Genomic DNA, 18,727 nt, shown 5'->3' with positions numbered 1-18,727 from the left:
CAGCCGACCAAAATCAATAACTAACCTCATTGTCCATTCTCCCAATCCCCTGTTGATGTTCCCTATTTTGCTAAACAACTGAATTTTGGACAACTCAACCTTCTGTAGAAACAAAAATACAGATGGTGGCAAATAGATCTCCATTCATCGTGATTGCTAACAGGGTCATGCTACCTGTATTATTTATTGACAACACCACCCTGCTTTTGATTGACATCTCAATAAAGCTCTGTCACAATGGACAGAATATACGTAATCACCATTCCTTTATGGGAAGCAGGCACCATAGTGAGCTCTCCAGGACTGGCATTGGCAGGTGTTTCATGAGAAAGGGGCTCCCCTGATGTGTGTTGAGAGTGGGTGAGAGGACCCCTGCCATGCTCTTCCCACATGTGTCCTGAGAGCGTGCAATCCTTTTGTGACTTCTCAGCTGCAGCCAGGCCTAGCATTCAAAAATAGGACCCATTTCTTTGAGTTACTGTAGGCACTGATTTTTGAAATGCATATTTGGAGTAATGAAAATTCAAGTTTGGTTTAATTTCTTATTGCAGTTTGGTTTAATTTCTTATTGTCCTTTGAAACCTGCTTTGGAGACAGGACTGACTAGGCCTTCTGGTTGAAACTTGGGATGACATGAGGATTGTTTTAGCCCAGGACTCTGGGAATGTAAAAATCATATAATTACTTTAGGTTGTAAACAGAGTCTCAAGTCAAACCAAACTATATGAAATAGAGATTTGGTGTATAGACCACTCAATTATCTATAATTTATTTTATTTATTCTAAATAAAATGTTTTCAAATTGTTTTCTGCAAAACATCATTTAACAAATAACATTTCAGACCTAATGTTCCTTATACAGAATGTCTACAAATAACTGACCTATACATAAAACACATAGTTTTTAAAATTTATTTCTAATTTCTTCTGATAGCACTTAATTTCATAGTCATGGACATGAACCTACTAATCAGATTTTTTTTAATCCATAAATAAATTTTTTTTAAGTTTCCTTAAATTTTATACTACCTTATGAAAAACAAAAATTTTGGAGGCAAATAAATACCACTCATAATGGACTGAGGCAGAAAAACGATGAGTACAAATGTGTACTAATAATACTAGGTGTACCTGTCCATCTCCTGCCATGGAGGGAGGAGGGGCTTGTAGGGAAGACTCTCCTCCTCTTCCCTGCGGTTCTCTTGGCATTGATGGCTGCTGGGGAAGGCAAGAGGGTTTCATCGCTGGTGTAAGATGTCTCTGCTCCTGTAACTAAGCCCTCACTCTTGCTTCTGAGGGCAACACTAATTAAACTCCTTGGGTCACCAAAAGGTAAGATGTGAAGTTAGAGGAAGAACAAGTTGGAAATGAAGGAGTAGGGGTTAGCAACAGTAAGAGGGGAATAGTGGAGGTGTGATCAGAGTACACTGAGTGTGTGTGTAGTCAAAATACATTATGTGTGTGTCAAAACACTTTGTGTGTGTGAAAATGGAAAAATACATCCTGCATGTAAGAATGTCAAAATATACTATACATGTGAAAATGGCAAAAATACAGTAGTGTGTGAAGAATGCAAAATACAACCTGTATATGAAAACGGCATTATGTGTATGTATGAAAGGTCTAAATACATTGTGTATGCATGTGAGAACAGCAAAATGAAACCCATTCTTCTGCATAATTAATGCATGCTAATAACAAGAATAAAACTAGCCATAATACTGGTCATTGACTAGAGACAGGTAAAGTGCTTATTGCATAAATATGAATGCCTGAGGTCAGATCCCCAGCATCCACAGGGAAAGCCAGGCATGGAAGTCCATACCAATAATCTCAGAACTGGAGATGTGGAGACAGGAGGAACTCTGGGACTTACTAACAAGACAATCTAGCTGAATTGGTGAACTCTAGGTTTAGTGAGAGACTGTCTCCAAAAAAAGTAGGATTGGAGAGGCTTGAGAAAGACATTGAACATCAACTTCTGGCCCATACACACACTCAGAACCAACTAAATGGGTGCAAGCCTGTTTAGACCAGAATGATGACCAATATACATAGCCATTCTTTGCTTTTCTTAGTGACAAAATCTTGATTTTTTTTTTCCCCCCAAAGGAGTGCATCCAGTTGAATGCAGCATTGCCTAGCTAAAGACTAGTCTATACAGGTGACTCATAAATAAATGTTGTAGGATCTTACTTCTAACAAGTATTGCTCAAAAAAGGGTGAAGAAAGAGCTGAGCATGAACTGTTTGCCTTTCTATCCAGTACTCTTTCCTGCTATGTGGAGTTCAGAGTTCAAAGGCAGATCTCTAGGAACCATCTTAAGATATAAAGCCTCTTGGAAGTGGGAACCTTCCTACTAAAAGGCTAAATACAGCACAGCAGACAAATGGAAGGGGGTCTAGGTTTCTAAGACTGTTGTGCCAGCCCTCTGTTGCAGCTCACAGCTCTTCTATAAAACCGAGAGAAAACCTTTTACCCTTAAACCCTAGTTACAAATCCTCCACACCGCAATACTATCATTTTCTTACATCTAAGAACCATCTTCAAGGTGCCATGTTATTCCCAATGCCTGCAGAATGCTATCTAGCTGAAAATACTAAAATATGGTAGGAGGGAACATGCTTTCTAATTAACAAAATGATATTTGGAGTTTCCAGTTTATCCAGTTTCTTTCACTGACTTCAAATTTTATGAGTAGAATCTCTGGTACTGGGACCACAGAGAAGTTAAAGTTTTCAACTCGAAAGCCAAATGATCATGAGAAAATGCTTTGTGCATCCTTAATACAGAAAGGAAACTGACAGAAAAGCAACCAAGTGCAGGGATATAGCCCATGGTGTGGAAGGCAAAGCATCCATTAAGAATGATCTGTGGTAATGTAGCCAAAGATCCATTTGAGAACTTCTTGTACTGCAACAGATCTTAAGTAAACACAAAAACTGTCTGAAAATCATGGTAGCCTCCTGATAAAATCAAAGAGACTTAGAGGAAGATAATGTCAAGCAGATCAAGGCAAGACAGGCATGTAAATGTGGTAAATCAGAAATACTCAAAGGGTCTAGGGTCTCACTGAGCATCTAGAAATCATTATGACCCTCTGTAGCCTCCAGAAACTTCAAACACTGAGCTCAAAAGTTGGCTACATTCCACTGCTGCTGCAGCAAGAAGTCAGGACAGAAGAGCAACTGGAAGCTAAGCAAACATCAATTATCCTCAATAGGACTGAGCCAAGGTACAATTGCACATCCTAACCTATAAGCATAAGGAAAAGAAACTTGACATTAGAAAGATTTAGATAAATATTAGAAGGGGAAGGTGGCTCTGGAGACTTCTGATGGATTATCATTAATATTAGGTAAAAATGAAATAATAGATACTTCGCCAGGCGGTGGAGGTACACAGCTTTAATCCCAGCACTTGGGAGGCAGAGACAGGCAGATCTTTGTGAGTTCGAGGCCAGCCTGGTCTACAGAGCGAGATCCAGGAAAGGCGCAAAGCTACACAGAGAAACCCTGTCTCGAAAAACCAAAAAAAAAAAACCAAAAAAACAAAAAACAAAATAATAGACACTTCATAGGGACTACTTAAGAATGATTAAACTTGTTTGCACTTTACTCACAGGTGAACTTGGACATCTATTCCTTTGCCACATGAATTTACAATTCCAGCCACTATAATTGGAAAACACACCCTGAAACCATGACAATATCAGCCGGCCATCCATCAGCACCTCTGTAGTAGAAGAATGACCTACTCTGTGAGCCTCAGTTTCCCAAGGTGTTTTGTGACACAGCATTATCATGATAACTGGGTCTGCTACAGTACCCTATAAATGCCAGCTATTAGTACACATTCTTTAAAGTTTAACAATGAGAATATATATATGTATATATATGTATGTGTATATATATATATATATATATTATATGTTGTGTGTGTGTGTTGAAAATCTAATGATTATGCTGGTTTAGTAAGTAGTGGTTGTAGGTTCTCCTCCAATATCCATGACTTCACTAGCACTGAACCGTCAGCTAGGCTTCCAGTACCAGCCCTATTTCCCTCTTGTTGAGCAGGTTCTAAGTCCAATTGGGAGCTGTTACTAAAGTGAGCCAAACAAGCCAGAGAAAGAGCCAGTAAGAGGTTTTCCACCATGGTTTTTGCATCAATTCCTGCTTGAATTCCCGCTCTGACTTCCCCGATGATGATTTGCAACCTGCAATATGAAATAAATCCTTTCTTCTTCAAAAAACTGAAGGTCATAGAATATTCATCTAGTATACTGAATGCCTCCATAGAAAACAAGTTAATTGACAGGATTGTGCTTACTTGAGAAAAGCGAACTGGAATAATGTAAATGCCATCATGGCTTTCCTTCTACCTCAACAAGTAATGTCTTCTGCTCTTGAGCCATCACTGCCCAGTGTCCTTTGTTCTCCATGGTAAAGGAAAATGATGAAAAGTCAACTACATAGAACGCATGCCAAAAAAGTCTCCAGACAATCCACATGTACAATGAGGATCACTAAACTATCTTTTTAAAATATTGTGCCATCAATTGTTTCTTTAAAAATTCATATAACTGGGCTGGAGAGATAGCTCAGCAATTAAGGGCACTGACTGCTCTTCCAGAGGACCCAGGTTCAATTCCCAGCACCCACATGGTAGCTCACAACTGCCTATAATTCCAGTTTCAGGGGACCTAATATCTTCACACAGATATACATACAGGCAAAATATGAATGCACATGAAGTAAAATTAAATAAATTATTTTTAAAAATACATACAACCTACACTTTTAAAAAGCAAAGATTATTAAGCACAGATAGGAAATATGTAATAATATAGATTATGTTTATTGAAATGAAAAATAAATCTTTGTAGGATTTATTTGCTAGATATCTTTGAAATAAACAATACAACATCAATTTCCTATTTGTCTCTCTCCCCCATAATACCAGGTACATGACAGTCATTCAAAACTGAGACATATTAAAAGAAAAATAACTGACACACTACACGGCTTCAAAGTGATTTACTGTTTGGTCACATGATATTTTCAATTGTCAGACATAGAGTGACATATACATAAACATATACACGAAATGGCTACCAAATTTGCATTGCTATTGTATGAAAACGTGGTTTTCGGCTTGTAGGAAAGCATAATTCCTGAGATAACTGTTGGTTTCTATGAGTGATTTTCATCACTGTCAAATCATGATTTCTTCTTTTTAAGTTACTTGGGAGTGTGAATTGAGATTAGGATATTCAATTCGGACTACTGGTCTACTACCTGCTCAAAAACTCAACAAGCTCTGTCTCCTACAAAAGGTAGAAAAAAAATCACAGTATGCTGAGTTTTTTCCAAAGGTACACCATATGGAAAAATACATGCTGAACATAAAAGAAGATGTTTCCAACTGACTGTCAATCACCCCTAATGAACACATGCTTCCATTGCCAGTCAGTCTCTGACACAGCACAGCCCAGCTGTTGTTTTGCATTTATTGAAATTTTCCCTGCTAAATAATTATGCTTATCTCTAAAAAGTAAATTGCTCAAGATTACATTCAATTTCTCTCTCCCACCCAACATATTCTTCACCATCACAAAGCAATCCCAGAACATGGTGAGACTGAGTTCTGAACAGTCTTGCACAGTCCTCTACCATTTCTGAGGGTGGAAACCACAACCTAAGTCCCTGTGAAGCCATCCTGACCTTTTGCAGAGTCTGGTTGAGTTTACACTCAATGACAAACCCCTAAGCCCAAGCTTCATGGGCCTAGACAGCCTTTCATGGTTTCCTAATTCGTGTTACTTTGGAATAGCTTTCAAAAGGAGCCTATAAGTCACTAATTGAGACATAAAACTGAACCAACATTGTGAGCAATCTTTCTTTCTGGGAATCGTTAAGGCTCTGGAATCATTCATGGATGCGCTGGAGCTCTTTTGATTTTCCTCTGCATTTGAGGCACCTGCCCTTATAAGCAGCCGAACACATTAATTGAAGGAAAACCACTTTGAAAGCACTTGATTTTTTTTTTTAAATCTGACCAAATTTTAAAGTCTTACGTGACGGAGATTGTGTTTTTCTCTGGGTCTGTGTGTCTGCTTGTGAATGCATGTGTTTTGCCTCATGATAACTCTCTAATATGCATAAAACACCGAAAAACAGGTATTTACCAAAGGCCCACACATACCAGCCATTTCAGACTGAAACCAAAAACCTTTTAAAGAATTTTTTAACAACAAATTTCACCTATTTTATGTGTCTGAAACCAGTCGCTAGATTCCTTAGCTTCTAGTTGAAAGTAAAAATCTCTTTTAACTAAATAGGATACGCTTAAAAAAAAATCCCTTTGGAGATGTTTTGTTTTATTGCTTATTAAATGCCTTCCTTCATTAACACTATGTTCCACTTCCGACTACTGCAATTCGATTTCTCCTGCATACAAGGTGATGAGCAGGATGGCGGTGAATCCAGTTAACATCCCGGCATTCTGGATCATGAAGAAGGTGAAATCCGTTTTTCTTCCAGTTACTTTTTCTCTCAGCATGTCGTTCATCTCTGGAAACTAGAAGACACATTATTAAACAGCTGTTGCCATCTTGTGGTGAAACCTGAAATGTTTGTCTGGGGTTTCTACAGAGGAAATGAGCATTTATTCCGGACATGTCAAAGTTTCGGTTCAAGTCTCATAATGAGGAATTCTAGTACGTTGGGGCATCCAGAGTAAAACAACTGAAATGGTCACGTGAACCACACAGCCACATGGAATGTATCTGATGTGAAACATTCTCCCCCTACTCTCTTCCCATATGCCACTGTCTACACCTCAAATTTTAAGGAATTCAACCCCTTCAGGTTTCACCCTCAGGCATACATTCCTAGTTACTTCCTTTAGTCCTTCCTGAGCTATATTAGGGTCCTCTTCATCTCCCATTATGTATACTGCTTTTCCTCTTATTTCACAGTATTTTTAAATTATTTGTTAATACTCAGTCTTCTGTACGACTTGGTTTTTGTTGTTGTTTCTTGCTCAGCCCAGGCTGGCCTACAACTCATTATGTAGTTGATGACGATCTTGGACTTCTAATCATCCTGCCTTGTGCCACCACACCACGCTTGTGTGGTCTTGGGGATCCTTCTTGTTAGATGTGTGGCATTTTTGTTTGCTTAAATTCTGACTTTGCTCCTCTGGACAGGAATCCTCAAGAAAGCAGCTACTCCACCTGTCTTACAATTTTCAAGGCTGGCTAAGGGAAAGAAAATTTTGTGTAACTGACGGAACCGATGTTTTGAAGTAACTTGATTTCTTTCTTGTCTTTTCTAGTTTGTCCCATTGTACTTGCTCTACCTTCATAGAAAAACACGGTTTTATAATGAATTGTGCATTGGTCTAGGGTTGAAGACTATAGTCATTTCATTATAGTGAAAGCAAATAAAATCCTAGGTGTTTTAGTAAAAAGTAAATAAATACATTTGCTCTTTCTCAGCAATAGCATTCACTGCAAAGGCTCCACAAGGGGACGCATACGTCAAGTTTTAGGAACACATTCAGGGCTTCACATACGCTATGAAGCCCTGAATGTAGCCACTTGAGGGATTTCCAGAGTCCACAGGCAAGCCAGAACTGCTGTGAAGTTCTTCCTGGGATAAAATGGGTGACAGCTCTAAAAACGAGAAAACTACTATGTCACGTAGAGTATCATTGTGTCACTTCTATAAAAGGACTAACTTTAATAGAGCCTTTTTACATCATGGGACAAAGTGGCCATCTGGAATACAGCGTGTGGCATAATTCTGTGAAGAAAAATGTAAGTGCTGTGAGGGTTCTAAGAGCTGAATCTTTACTTTTCCAAGGGTCTTCACTGAACAGTGAACTGAAGAACTGAACCAGAAACAGAATTTAGAGCTTATAATAGAAAGGAGAGATGTTAAGTTATTAAATTATATGTAATACATTAACTTCCAAATGTAAACAAATATTCCTTGATTTTCATACTCTTACATATCATTTTCTAGAAAACCGTCCATGACACCCTTGAAAACATAAAAGGCATTTATCTATATACACATGCACACACACACACACACACACACACACACACACACACTGGGCATACACCTACAGACATAAAAACATACTGACCCAAATAAATATTGTCAAATTTTAACCGGGTGTGTTGGCACACACCTTTAATCCCAGCACTCAGGAGGTAGATATAGGCCTATCTCAGTGAGTCCAAGGCCAGTCTAGTCTACAAACTGAGTTCCAAGACAGCTAGAGCTATTTGTTACAAAAAGAAACCTTGTCTCTGAAACAAAACAAATAAATATTTTTAAATTTTAACTTTTCTTAACTTAGTATAATAGTTTTAGCTTAACTTCAAAAGCTTTCGTTGTGAATCATTTTGAATTTAAAAAAGTTATTTACTCTACCATGTTGTTTATTCTTCTAAGTGTGACATCCTTATGCAAAAGAGGGATCAGGCAAGAACCTACTATAATAGAAGTCATTTTATTCATCATACAGTAAAAGAACGCCTTAGCAAATAGCCCTGTTCTAGTAAAAATGGTTGACAGTGATCAGATACCAAAGAATCAAGGACAGCCACTGAATTTACTGCTAGTCAAAGTTACTAAAATGTGATGTTCTGAGATGGGAAAGCTCCGGATCACCTCTCAGGCCTCGAAGACAATGGGAAGCCAAAAGGCTTCAACTCATAACCCAGATGCTCATTTGTAAAAGTCAGATTAACATAAAATAAAATACTTGAATTTCTTACCATATCTGCCAGAGAAATGTAGAGAAACATGCCTCCAGCGAGTGCAAATATAATATTCGGAGCAAAATTGTTGCCCACCAAAATGCCAAAAGCTAGCCCAACATAACAGGAACATGCAGAAAGGAAGTTGAACAGCAAGGCTTGTCGAGTGCTCATCCCTGCATTGAGTAAGATCACAAAGTCCCCTAGAAGAAGAAAACATCAAGTGAGCTGTGCTTCCTCCTGTTTGAGGATGAGACTTATAATAATTATTATTATGTTATATGATTATTATTTCTAACAACAGGTCATTCATTTCAGTATAGGAGCTGGATTTGCCCAGTGCACAATTCCATCACCTCTTGTCCTGTGAGCAGGGTCTCTCAACTAATTCATGAGGAAACTCCTCACACAGAATCACAAGATTCCATCACCTCTTGTCCTGTGAGCAGGGTCTCTCACCTAACTCATGAGGAAACTCCTCACACAGGATCGCTATGGAAGTACTAAGTCCCTGAAGAAGAGACAAAGTACAGGACGCCCCGATTGCCAAGCCATCAATGAAATTGTGAAGGGCATCACAGAGCGTGATCATCCAGGCAATTGTTCCTATCTCTGACAGTTTGGGCCCCTTCAAACAGGTACATGAACTTGACTCCGTTTTTCCATCCTGTAAAATAGCAGAAAAATCAAACAACATGAAAACCATGTGGTTTGAACATTCAAATAAACCCAGAGAAGTAAGAGATGGGTTTTGTCCCAGGGGAGACAGATTGTTCCAACTAAAAGACATTGGTAGTGTATGAGAAACCATAATAATACATCAGAGAGGGGAACAAAAAGCTTATGGCAGGGACAGAGGAAATGAATCACTTGACACACCTTCAACAAGTCACTTCCAGACATTTTAAATTAGTTGCCCCTTAAATCAATTCTTTGACTTGTATGAGCAAAGTCTTACAACTGCCTTCCAATGATGTAACAGATACTAACCTAGGAATTTGATAGATTCGCACATCCTGAAGTTATTCAAAAACAAAATTGAAAGTCATCTTCATATTACAATTTAAATATCACATCAATAATTAAAGCCTAATGACATCAAGAAATGTTCATTCCACTTGTCATGTCACTGTGTGACCATTAGCAAATGATCCTCTCAGTTTCTTCTGCCATGAATTGAAGTGAATGAACAGTGATCCATTCATTCCTCAACAACTCACCAAGTTCACTCTGTTCTGGATGCTCTTCTCGGTGCTCTACATTTCTGTTGGTCTTAGAAATTCTGAAAAGTGTGATGAGCACGGGCTTGCCTTTGCATTAACACTTATTTCATTTCAAAATAACAATAAAAAATAAAAATCCTATAGCAGATTCCTTATGAAAATTTCAAGTTCCATAAATTTGACAATTTTTTAAAACTCCAATGATAAATGCCTACTAAAGCACTTTCTAGAATGTACAGAAAATGATAATACAATATAAACTTGCCTGTAAGTAGGAAAGCACTTGGAAAGAACTGGCAAACATTTTGTTCCTAATTCTTCTCCCCAAACAAAGCAAGCAAGCTCTTTTGGCAATAGTGAGTGGTTAATGACTGCTAACTCATGAGATAGTCTTTTTTGCAGTGGGCCCTGAAAGCAATTCACATGGAGAATTTTTCCTGAATTCTTCCCCATCCCCAAAACTCTTCTAAACACCAGAAGCAATGGCAGAATAAACTTCTAAGCACCTTTACTTTAAAAACCCTGTCATCTGCACAAAGAATTTCATCTTCTCTGAAGACGAGGTCCTTTATTTTACACCTGTATCTTTTTTTTTTAACTACATGGTGAGCCATCCTTTCTACTTTTTTTAATTTAAGAAAAATTTTTATTAATTTTACATACCAACCACAGATCCCCTTCTCATCCCTCCTCCTGCTCCCCCTCAGCCTCCTCCCCCGACCCTCCCCCCATTCCCTTGTCCAAAAGGGTAAGGCTTCCCATGGGGAGTCAGCAAAGCCTGGTATATTCAGTTGCGGCAGGACCAAGCCCCTCCTCCCTGTATCAATGGTGAGCAAGGTGTCCCACCATAGGTAATGTGCTCGAGAAAGCCAGCTCATGCACCAGGGATAGATCCTGATCCCATTGCCAGGGGCCCCTCAAACAGACCAAGCTACACAATTGTATCTCATATGCAGAGGGCCTAGTCCTGTCCCATGCAGGTTCCACAGCTGTCAGTCTAAAGTTCGTGAGTTCCTACAAGCTTGGCTCAGTTGTCTCTATAAATTTCCCCATCGTGATCGTGACTCCCCTTGTTCATATAATCCCTCTTCCTTCTCTTTGACTGGACTCTTGGAGCTCAGCCTGGTGCTTGGCTGTGGATCTCTGTATCTGCTTCCATCAGTTACTGGATGAAGGCTCTATGATGGCAGTTAGGGTATTCACCAATCTGATTATTGGGGTAGGCCAGTTTAGGCACCCTTTCCACTATTATATGGTAGTCCAATCTGGGGTTGTCCTTGGGGATTTCCCTAGCACCAGGTTTCTCCCTATCCCATAACGTCTTCCTCTATCAAGATATCTCTTTCATTGCTTTTCCACTCCGTCCCTCCACCAGCTTGACCATCCTGTCCCCTCATGTTCTCATCTCCCATCCCCTCCCCTTTATTGCCCCTCATCCCCAGTTTACTCATGGAGATCTCATCTATTTCCCTTTTCCAAGGCAATCCATGCATCCTTCTTAGGGTCCTCCTTGTTTCCTATCTTCTCTGGAGCTGTGGGTTGTGGTTATCCTTTGTTTTATATCCAGTATCCACTTATGAGTGAGTGCATTATCATGTTTGTCCTTCTGGGTCTGGGTTATCTCACTCAGGATGATATCTTCTAGTTTCATCCATTTACTTGCAAATCTCATGATGTCATTGTTTTTGCAGCTGAGTAATACTCCATTATGTAATGTTCCACTTTTTTTTTATCCATTTTTTTGTTGAGGGGCATCTAGGTTGTTTCCAGATTCTGGCTATTACAAATAATGCTGCTATGAACATAGTTGAGCAAGTGTCCTTGTGGTATGATTGAACGTTCCTTGGGTATATGCCCAAGAATGATATAGCTGGGTCTTGAGGTAGATTGATTCCCAATTTTCTGAGAAGTCACCATACTGATTTCCAAAGTTACTGTACAAGTTTACACTCCCACCAACAGTGGAGGAGTGTTCCCCTTGCTCCACATCCACTCCAACATATGCTGTCATCCATTACACCTGTATCTTAAGTGCATGACATAATGAATAATAATGATCTTTGGTGAAAGTTCCATGAGTCCAGAAGCAATGACTGCTGAAGGTAAAACAAAGGTAGCATGGGGAAGCCACAGAGAAAGTGACCTTGGTGTGGTAAAACATGCTGCCCAGTTACACTTAATAAGTCAGATTTGAATTACTACTGTTTCACTTTTCCATCTGGCTTACCTAACTATTCACATGTTTACAATTTCCTGATTTACTTGTGATGATTTAGGGAAACATCTGAAAGATTGAGTCTTGAAAACCTACAAACAAATGCCTTTGATTCAACAAAAGATTGCATTCATATATCAGGCATGGCCCTCTTAACCCCAAACACATACTGCACTGACTTTATCAGACCTCCTTTGAGCTCTACTACGTGTTTAGGTCTCAAATTATACTGTTGAGAAAGTAAAGGGCTATATATTTTTAATAGCTTTGGAACAAACCAAAGTCATCAAGAAGGCAAACAATTGAATTTCTTTCATAACTCACCTGGAATAAGTCACTAAGCAGAGAACACTAAATAAGTTAAATATGCTAGTGGATTTTGTTCCCTTCATCCTTCTTTTTAAATTTTTGCTTAATGCTACTGTTGCTGACCTATTGCTATCACTGGCTTGCTTGGTTCCTTGTTTGATCTTACTCTTGATATTTCAATCCTCAGCTGTGATAAGGCTAAAGCCTAGTGAAATAGACTGTAGCCCAAGATCTGCAGCTGTGTTTTGGAGGGGTATTTCTGACCAGATTGACCCTGTAAGTTTCAGTAAGACTCTTCCCCTCCTCCCCCTGCCAATTTTTTTTATTGAAAATAGATTATTCTTTCATACAATAGTCCTGACCCCAGTCTCCCCTCCTTTCACTCCTCCTAGCCCCCCCCCCAGCTCCCCTCTACCCCAGATCCATTCCCCTTCTGTCTCCCTTAAGAAAGGAATAGGTCTCCAAGATACAACAAAATAAGATATAGTAAGACAAGGCAGAAGCCCTCACATCAAGGCTGGACACAGCAACCCAGTAGGAGGAAAAAAGACCCAAGAGCAGGCAAAAGAGTCAGAGACACACCCATGCCCACAGTTCAGAGTCCCACAAGAACACCAAGCTAACGGTCATAGCACATATGCAGAGGACCTGGGCAGACCCCACAGGCCCTGTGCTTGCTGCTTCAGTCTCTGTGAGCCCTGCTTAGCTGATTCGGTAGTCCTGTTCTCCTGGTGTCCTCCATCTCCCAGCTTAGTACCTCTTGTTTGACTGATTAATGCAAATGAAGTCAGACAAAATGTAGAGTGATAAGAATGGGGATAGGTAGGAAGTTATGAATGCAGATGGGAAGCTAAGGAGACGCAGCACATAGGCTGAAGAGCAGGAAGCAAGAGCAGGAGGAGGAAGTTCTAATAGTGTAAGAGGGTGTGAGTGGTTTCCTAGGAGAACAGCTTCAATAAGGCACAAGGAAGTTGAAAAGGGAGAGGAGGCACAGGAGGGGCAAGGAGAGGAAGGAGAAGTATGGGGAGGGAGGAAGAACGTAAGGGGAGAGGGGAAATGAACAGGAAGGGAGGACTGGGAAGAAGAAGAAGAATAGAAGAGAAGCAGGAAGAAGGTGAAAGGTCAAAATGGGGAAAGAGACCTGATGGAGAAGACTAAGAGGGCAACCAGAAGGAGGAGAGAGACGAGCAAAGGACAAGAGGTCATGGCTGCCCTCCAGGAGAATGCTAACCACATAAACATGGCTCACCCCTCCATGAAACACTGGGAATAGTCACATTTTTCACATGCAAACATGTCCAAAGCACAATGTCAGAATAAAAACAAAAAAATAGCATGGCTAATGGACACCTGTCTGTAAAGTCCTTCATAGACTAAGAACAAATATGTTTGGAAACATATATACAAAATTCTCATCATAGTGCTCTTTGGGTACTATTTGTAAAGAAAAAAATCTTTTATATTTTCTAGATATTCTAGATAACTTTATGCTCATAATATATCTTAATATGGTGAAAAAGAAAATAGTAGAGCCATGGTTGGGGGTGGGGATCGAGGAGAGAATTACCCAAAGGGAATGGTAGATCCATGAGGACTTGGAAGGTCTTCCCACTAACAGGAAGCATTCATGTAGCAGGCTGCCTGTCAGGTTTGTCTGCATGAAGGAAAGGGTGTCTATCCCACCAGAGCAAGACTCGTTTGTTTCACGGATCCAGATAATGCACAGTCAACTTCATCGTGTACTGAGAGAGGCAACATGACTGTTGTTATGGCTTATTGTCTCTGCACTTTATTGGTGAGAAAGCAAAGAAAAGAGACCATGCGAGGGAAAGGTTAAGTTCTGCATTCCCACACTGCAAGATAATTTCCAGGGTAGAAAGCTAAAAGGGAATGTAGTGACCTACAGAAAAGTGCATCGGTGGCAAAAGGGTCTAGATGTCAAGAAATAAAAACCTTGTAAATAAAGGCTGAAAAAAATGTGTCTGTGAATGGGAATTAATAGAACATAAGTAAGAGCTAGAAAATGAAGTTGAAAGACTTCACCTTCAAACAGAAGATGTTTTGAAAAAAACAGTTTGAGCCAGGTGTGGTGGTGCATACCTTTAATCCCAGCATCAGAAGGCAGAGGCAGGCAGACCTCTACGAGTTCAAGGCCAGCCTGGTTGACAAAGTTCCAGGCCAGCCAGGGTGACATAGTAAGACCCTGTCATGTAAGCAGGACTTTAGATGGAATGTCTGATTTGCTACTTCCTACAAAGGAAAGGACCTAAGGTATGGTGCTACATTAACCCGGGTATAACTTTGAAAACGTAAAACTGGAAAACTGATAGCAAAGATGTCTGTAAAGAAATGTTAAGGACGGGACTTTTAGTAAAGCCAGGGTATGAAGCTAATTCTCTTTGCCTAAATCTCATAGAGGAGATCACAGAAAATAGCATCCATAATGAAGTGAACAAAATCTGATTGCAAATGTCACTCTGTGCCTTTCAATAGCCATCCTGATATTTGCTGAATGAACCCACATACAAAATAGTAGGGAGAGAGGCAACTGTAGCCCTAACATCCCCTTCCTCTACAGATCTGACCTGGCTTTCCTGAGCTCAGAAAACATCCAACTTGTGGAAAGCGAAGGTGACACTGAGTCCCCTGCTCAAGAACAACATGGACCAGCTGGCTATGCTTGGCCAGGACAATGACTCTAGACCCCCTGTCACTGTTAGGGGATACTCATTAGAGTCACAAAGACAGACCTATTTGATACACCCCTTCTTTGTCTCTAATACTTGTACATGACGCATCTTCTAGAGATTTATATAGTACACCAAGGTCATCTCCAAAAATGGCCTCCACACTATTTTTCAGCAAAGCAAGAAGCACAATCAATTCATTTATAGAATGTGCAGGTCAGGTCACTTAGTCCTATAGAAGCGTCTGGGTGGGACTTTGGGTGCCCTAGTGAAAGCTCAGCTAGAATACAAGCCAAGGGACCAGCAAGTTTAGCATGCTGTCTATAGACTGTAGATAGATGCCTCATGCCAGCATGTATGTGTGTATGAGTGTGTGTAAGTGTGTGTATATGTAAGTGTATTGTGTGAGTGTGTATCTGTGTGTGTATGTATGTGAGTGTGTGTATATATGTGAGTGTATCATGTGTGAGTGTGTATGTGTGTGAGTGTGTATATGTGTATGTGTGTGTATGTGTGTGTAGTATGAGTGTGTGTGTGTGACTGAGTATAGGTGTGCATAGACATGTGTATATGTGTATGAGTGTGTGTGATTGTGTGTGTGTAGTTAACTCTGACACAGAGAATTCACAACTTTTGGAGCAGCTACAGGTATGCTACAGAGTCCAGTTTCCCTAAGTTAAGATCCCGATGGGGTTCACATAATTAAATGTAGGGGAGTCACAAAAAATTTCCAACAATGAATGATTTCTGTAATTCCAATGACCCAAAATGAATTCAAAATCAAATGAGAACTGAATCAGAAGTGTTCAGCAGTGTTTGACTACTTTGATCATGTTACAGCCTTGGTTCTGAACACATGTGTACTTGCACCATGCAATGCTGTCACACCATGCATGCTGTCACACCATGCAATACTGTCACACCATGCATGCTGTCACACCATGCAATGCCAATGAACATTTGTCAGAATCATCTCAGCTCAGATTCAAGACTACTAGCTAATAGTATTCTGTATACACAATATTTTCTGCTTTTATAGAAACATTAATAGTTTAATTATGGTAAGCAGACTTTTAATATTTTTCTACCATCATTTCTCAGTATATTTTGATTTGTGTTATATTCAAGTGTTTGATTTGTAAATTGCTATTTGAATTGCTGATTTCATTTTTCAGAATAAATCATTGAGTGAATTTTGATTTGGTATTAGCAAAAAAGAAGAAGAAGAAGAAGAAGAAGAAGAAGAAGAAGAAGAAGAAGAAGAAGAAGAAGAAGAAGAAGGAAGAAAATCTGAAATAGCCTTAAACCTATTCCTACCATTCTTTACTATGTATTTATGTTAAGTAGTGTTTTTGGCATTTGCAATCATAAAATCAAAATATTAATCAACTCTGAAAAAGGTTGAAGATGATCTATGTCCTGCAGTATCAAACATTCAGCAAAGATTGAATACTTGATGTAGAAATGAACAAGCTCATCCATCTCATTCACAGACAAACTTGCTTTTGTCTTTTTAATGAGTGGTGAAATTATACCTGTCCCAAAGATATCTGAAGATAAATTTTTTACAAGTTATTATCAGTACATGCTTTGCTTATATACTTACTTTATATATCTGTATTCCTAGAGTCTCATAAAAATTTCCCCAGTGCAAAATAGTCACAGGTAGCAGCCCCAGCTATGAAATGCACACCTTCAACTCCAGCTACAGGGGAGAGCAACCAGTCTTAAATTAAAATTTGAAGAATTCTTATTACCTGTCCCCAAGACCTTGAACTTGGTGATTTCGAAGAGCCTACTGCTCAAGACAGTCATGCTTGTACCAGGGAACAGCATCATTTTCTGATATTTGAAAGAAGAGTAAGGCCCTAGCAATATAAGGTTCTTATGGACCTAAGCCAGCAGATAGATGAAGTCACCACACTAGTCCCAGGAAGAGTTGGTGTCATACAGAATGAGACAGCACTCATCCTTAGGATGCAGGGAATTTGGAGAGAATGCTTTTCATACTCCACTCTCAGCAGTCCTGCTCAAGGGAGACCAGCCCAATAGAAACACGACCACCAAGGGCTCAGTTCTTGAGGAAACCTTCCTTCTCTGGTCCTTAGGATAGAGACCATTAACTCCACTAATTCTAGCCTCTTGTTACTGAGCCTCCCTACGCAGCTCACTGACTGCCTCCCAAAGTCCTGTGAATTGTCCCTCTTCTCTTTACTATTTATCTTCATTTAAATGCCTCATCTCTTTCTGGAAAGGGCAGTCTAATTTCATTCCCAACATAGCATTCGCAAATAGTATATGCACCATTACACATATTTTAATGAGAAAAATAAAATCGTGTTAAGTAGACACAAAAGGATTATAAAGTATTAAAGGCATTCTAAAAATATAAAATATTCATAAGTCTTGCTGTTATGACTAGGTTTTCTAATGACTTCAATGTTTGTATTTCAGAGCTAAGGGGTCCTTAGCTCTTTGTCACCAAAGTGAAATTTCATGTAAAAAAGGAGAAATTAATTCGGTTATTAACACATATAGCTAAGTAGAATTCAAATGCATTAAGTTGACAGGCATTTGATTTCAGGAAAATCTCAAAGCTACTTCTACAACTTTCTTGGCTAACAAAAATAACCCTTAACAAGAAAATAACCATTTCCAGAAACTTTTAAAATTGTTTTCTTTCTCTGGAGAGAAAATTCTTCTGTGGAATATGAGTCAAGTTGTTTTGGTCATAGTTTAAATAATCAAGTAGAAATAACTGTCACTCATGTTCCATTTGGGACCACATCACTTTACTACTTTGGGGGAGAAAACTAATTTAAGAGAAACTTTAAAGGTTTTTGAGAAATCTTCTACTATTTGCCACTAGAATTTAAACTACATACTAATTAAATATTTACAGTCATCCTAATGGGCTATTTCCAGCTCTCTGCCTCCTGTTGCTACAGATGCCAACAGCATTGATGCTCGGGTACATTCAGGAAACAGGGTACCATTACCTATAAATCTGTATAAAGTATTCTCCAGCCTATTTATCACTGAGGAATCTTAAAGGGGCTTTCAAGAGATACCAGAGTTTGGTTAAGTTTAATATAAGCTAGAAAAATCAGCAGTCGGTACCTTGAAAAGAAGCATTTCCAAAATACAGAAATATGGATTTGTGGGGTTCCACGGAGGATGGGACCCGGTCCCGCCACTGCCTGCTGTGTACACAGCATTTAACATGTATGATGTCAAGAAGAACTAAAATATGAAGAATCTCACCCAGTGCAATACAAATGACTGATTGGATGAATGGGGGGGGGGGGGAAGAAGTTCTTTCTGTTGGCAGAAGTGATTAGGGCAAGGAGCTTGGGCAAAGTGATAAGAGGCAATGAATGACGGATGAGAAGGGGCCTGAAAGCCAGTGGTAACTGCAGCCCTTGTTGTAGAACAAGCAATTAGGACGGCGGTGGGGTGGGAGGAAACAGGCAGGCTGCCAGGAGAGAACTGAGCAGCACAGAAGCAGAATCAAAAG

At 39.5% G+C, this 18,727-nt stretch overlaps 1 protein-coding gene across 2 annotated transcripts in view; it reads right to left on the bottom strand.

Moving 5' to 3' along the window:
• Positions 1 to 4,834: 4,834 nt before the first annotated feature.
• Slc39a8 (solute carrier family 39 member 8) overlaps positions 4,835 to 18,727 on the bottom strand; it is a 59,823-nt gene continuing 45,930 nt past the window's right edge. For both annotated transcript variants that reach the window (XM_052731207.1, XM_052731208.1), the window contains 3 exons: positions 9,236 to 9,443; positions 8,795 to 8,979; positions 4,835 to 6,579 (listed from right to left, as the gene is read on the bottom strand). In XM_052731207.1, the coding sequence (XP_052587167.1) occupies positions 6,430 to 6,579; positions 8,795 to 8,979; positions 9,236 to 9,443 (543 nt within the window). In that variant the 3' untranslated portion in view covers positions 4,835 to 6,429. The remainder of the gene's footprint in view (positions 6,580 to 8,794; positions 8,980 to 9,235; positions 9,444 to 18,727) is intronic.

This window comes from Peromyscus californicus, unplaced genomic scaffold, assembly GCF_007827085.1.
Source record: "Peromyscus californicus insignis strain IS unplaced genomic scaffold, ASM782708v3 Scaffold_9__1_contigs__length_137607984, whole genome shotgun sequence".
Classification (NCBI taxonomy): Eukaryota; Metazoa; Chordata; class Mammalia; order Rodentia; family Cricetidae; genus Peromyscus; species Peromyscus californicus.
The sequence above is the reverse complement of the archived record's forward strand: the minus strand, read 5'-3'. Positions and strand labels throughout refer to the sequence as shown.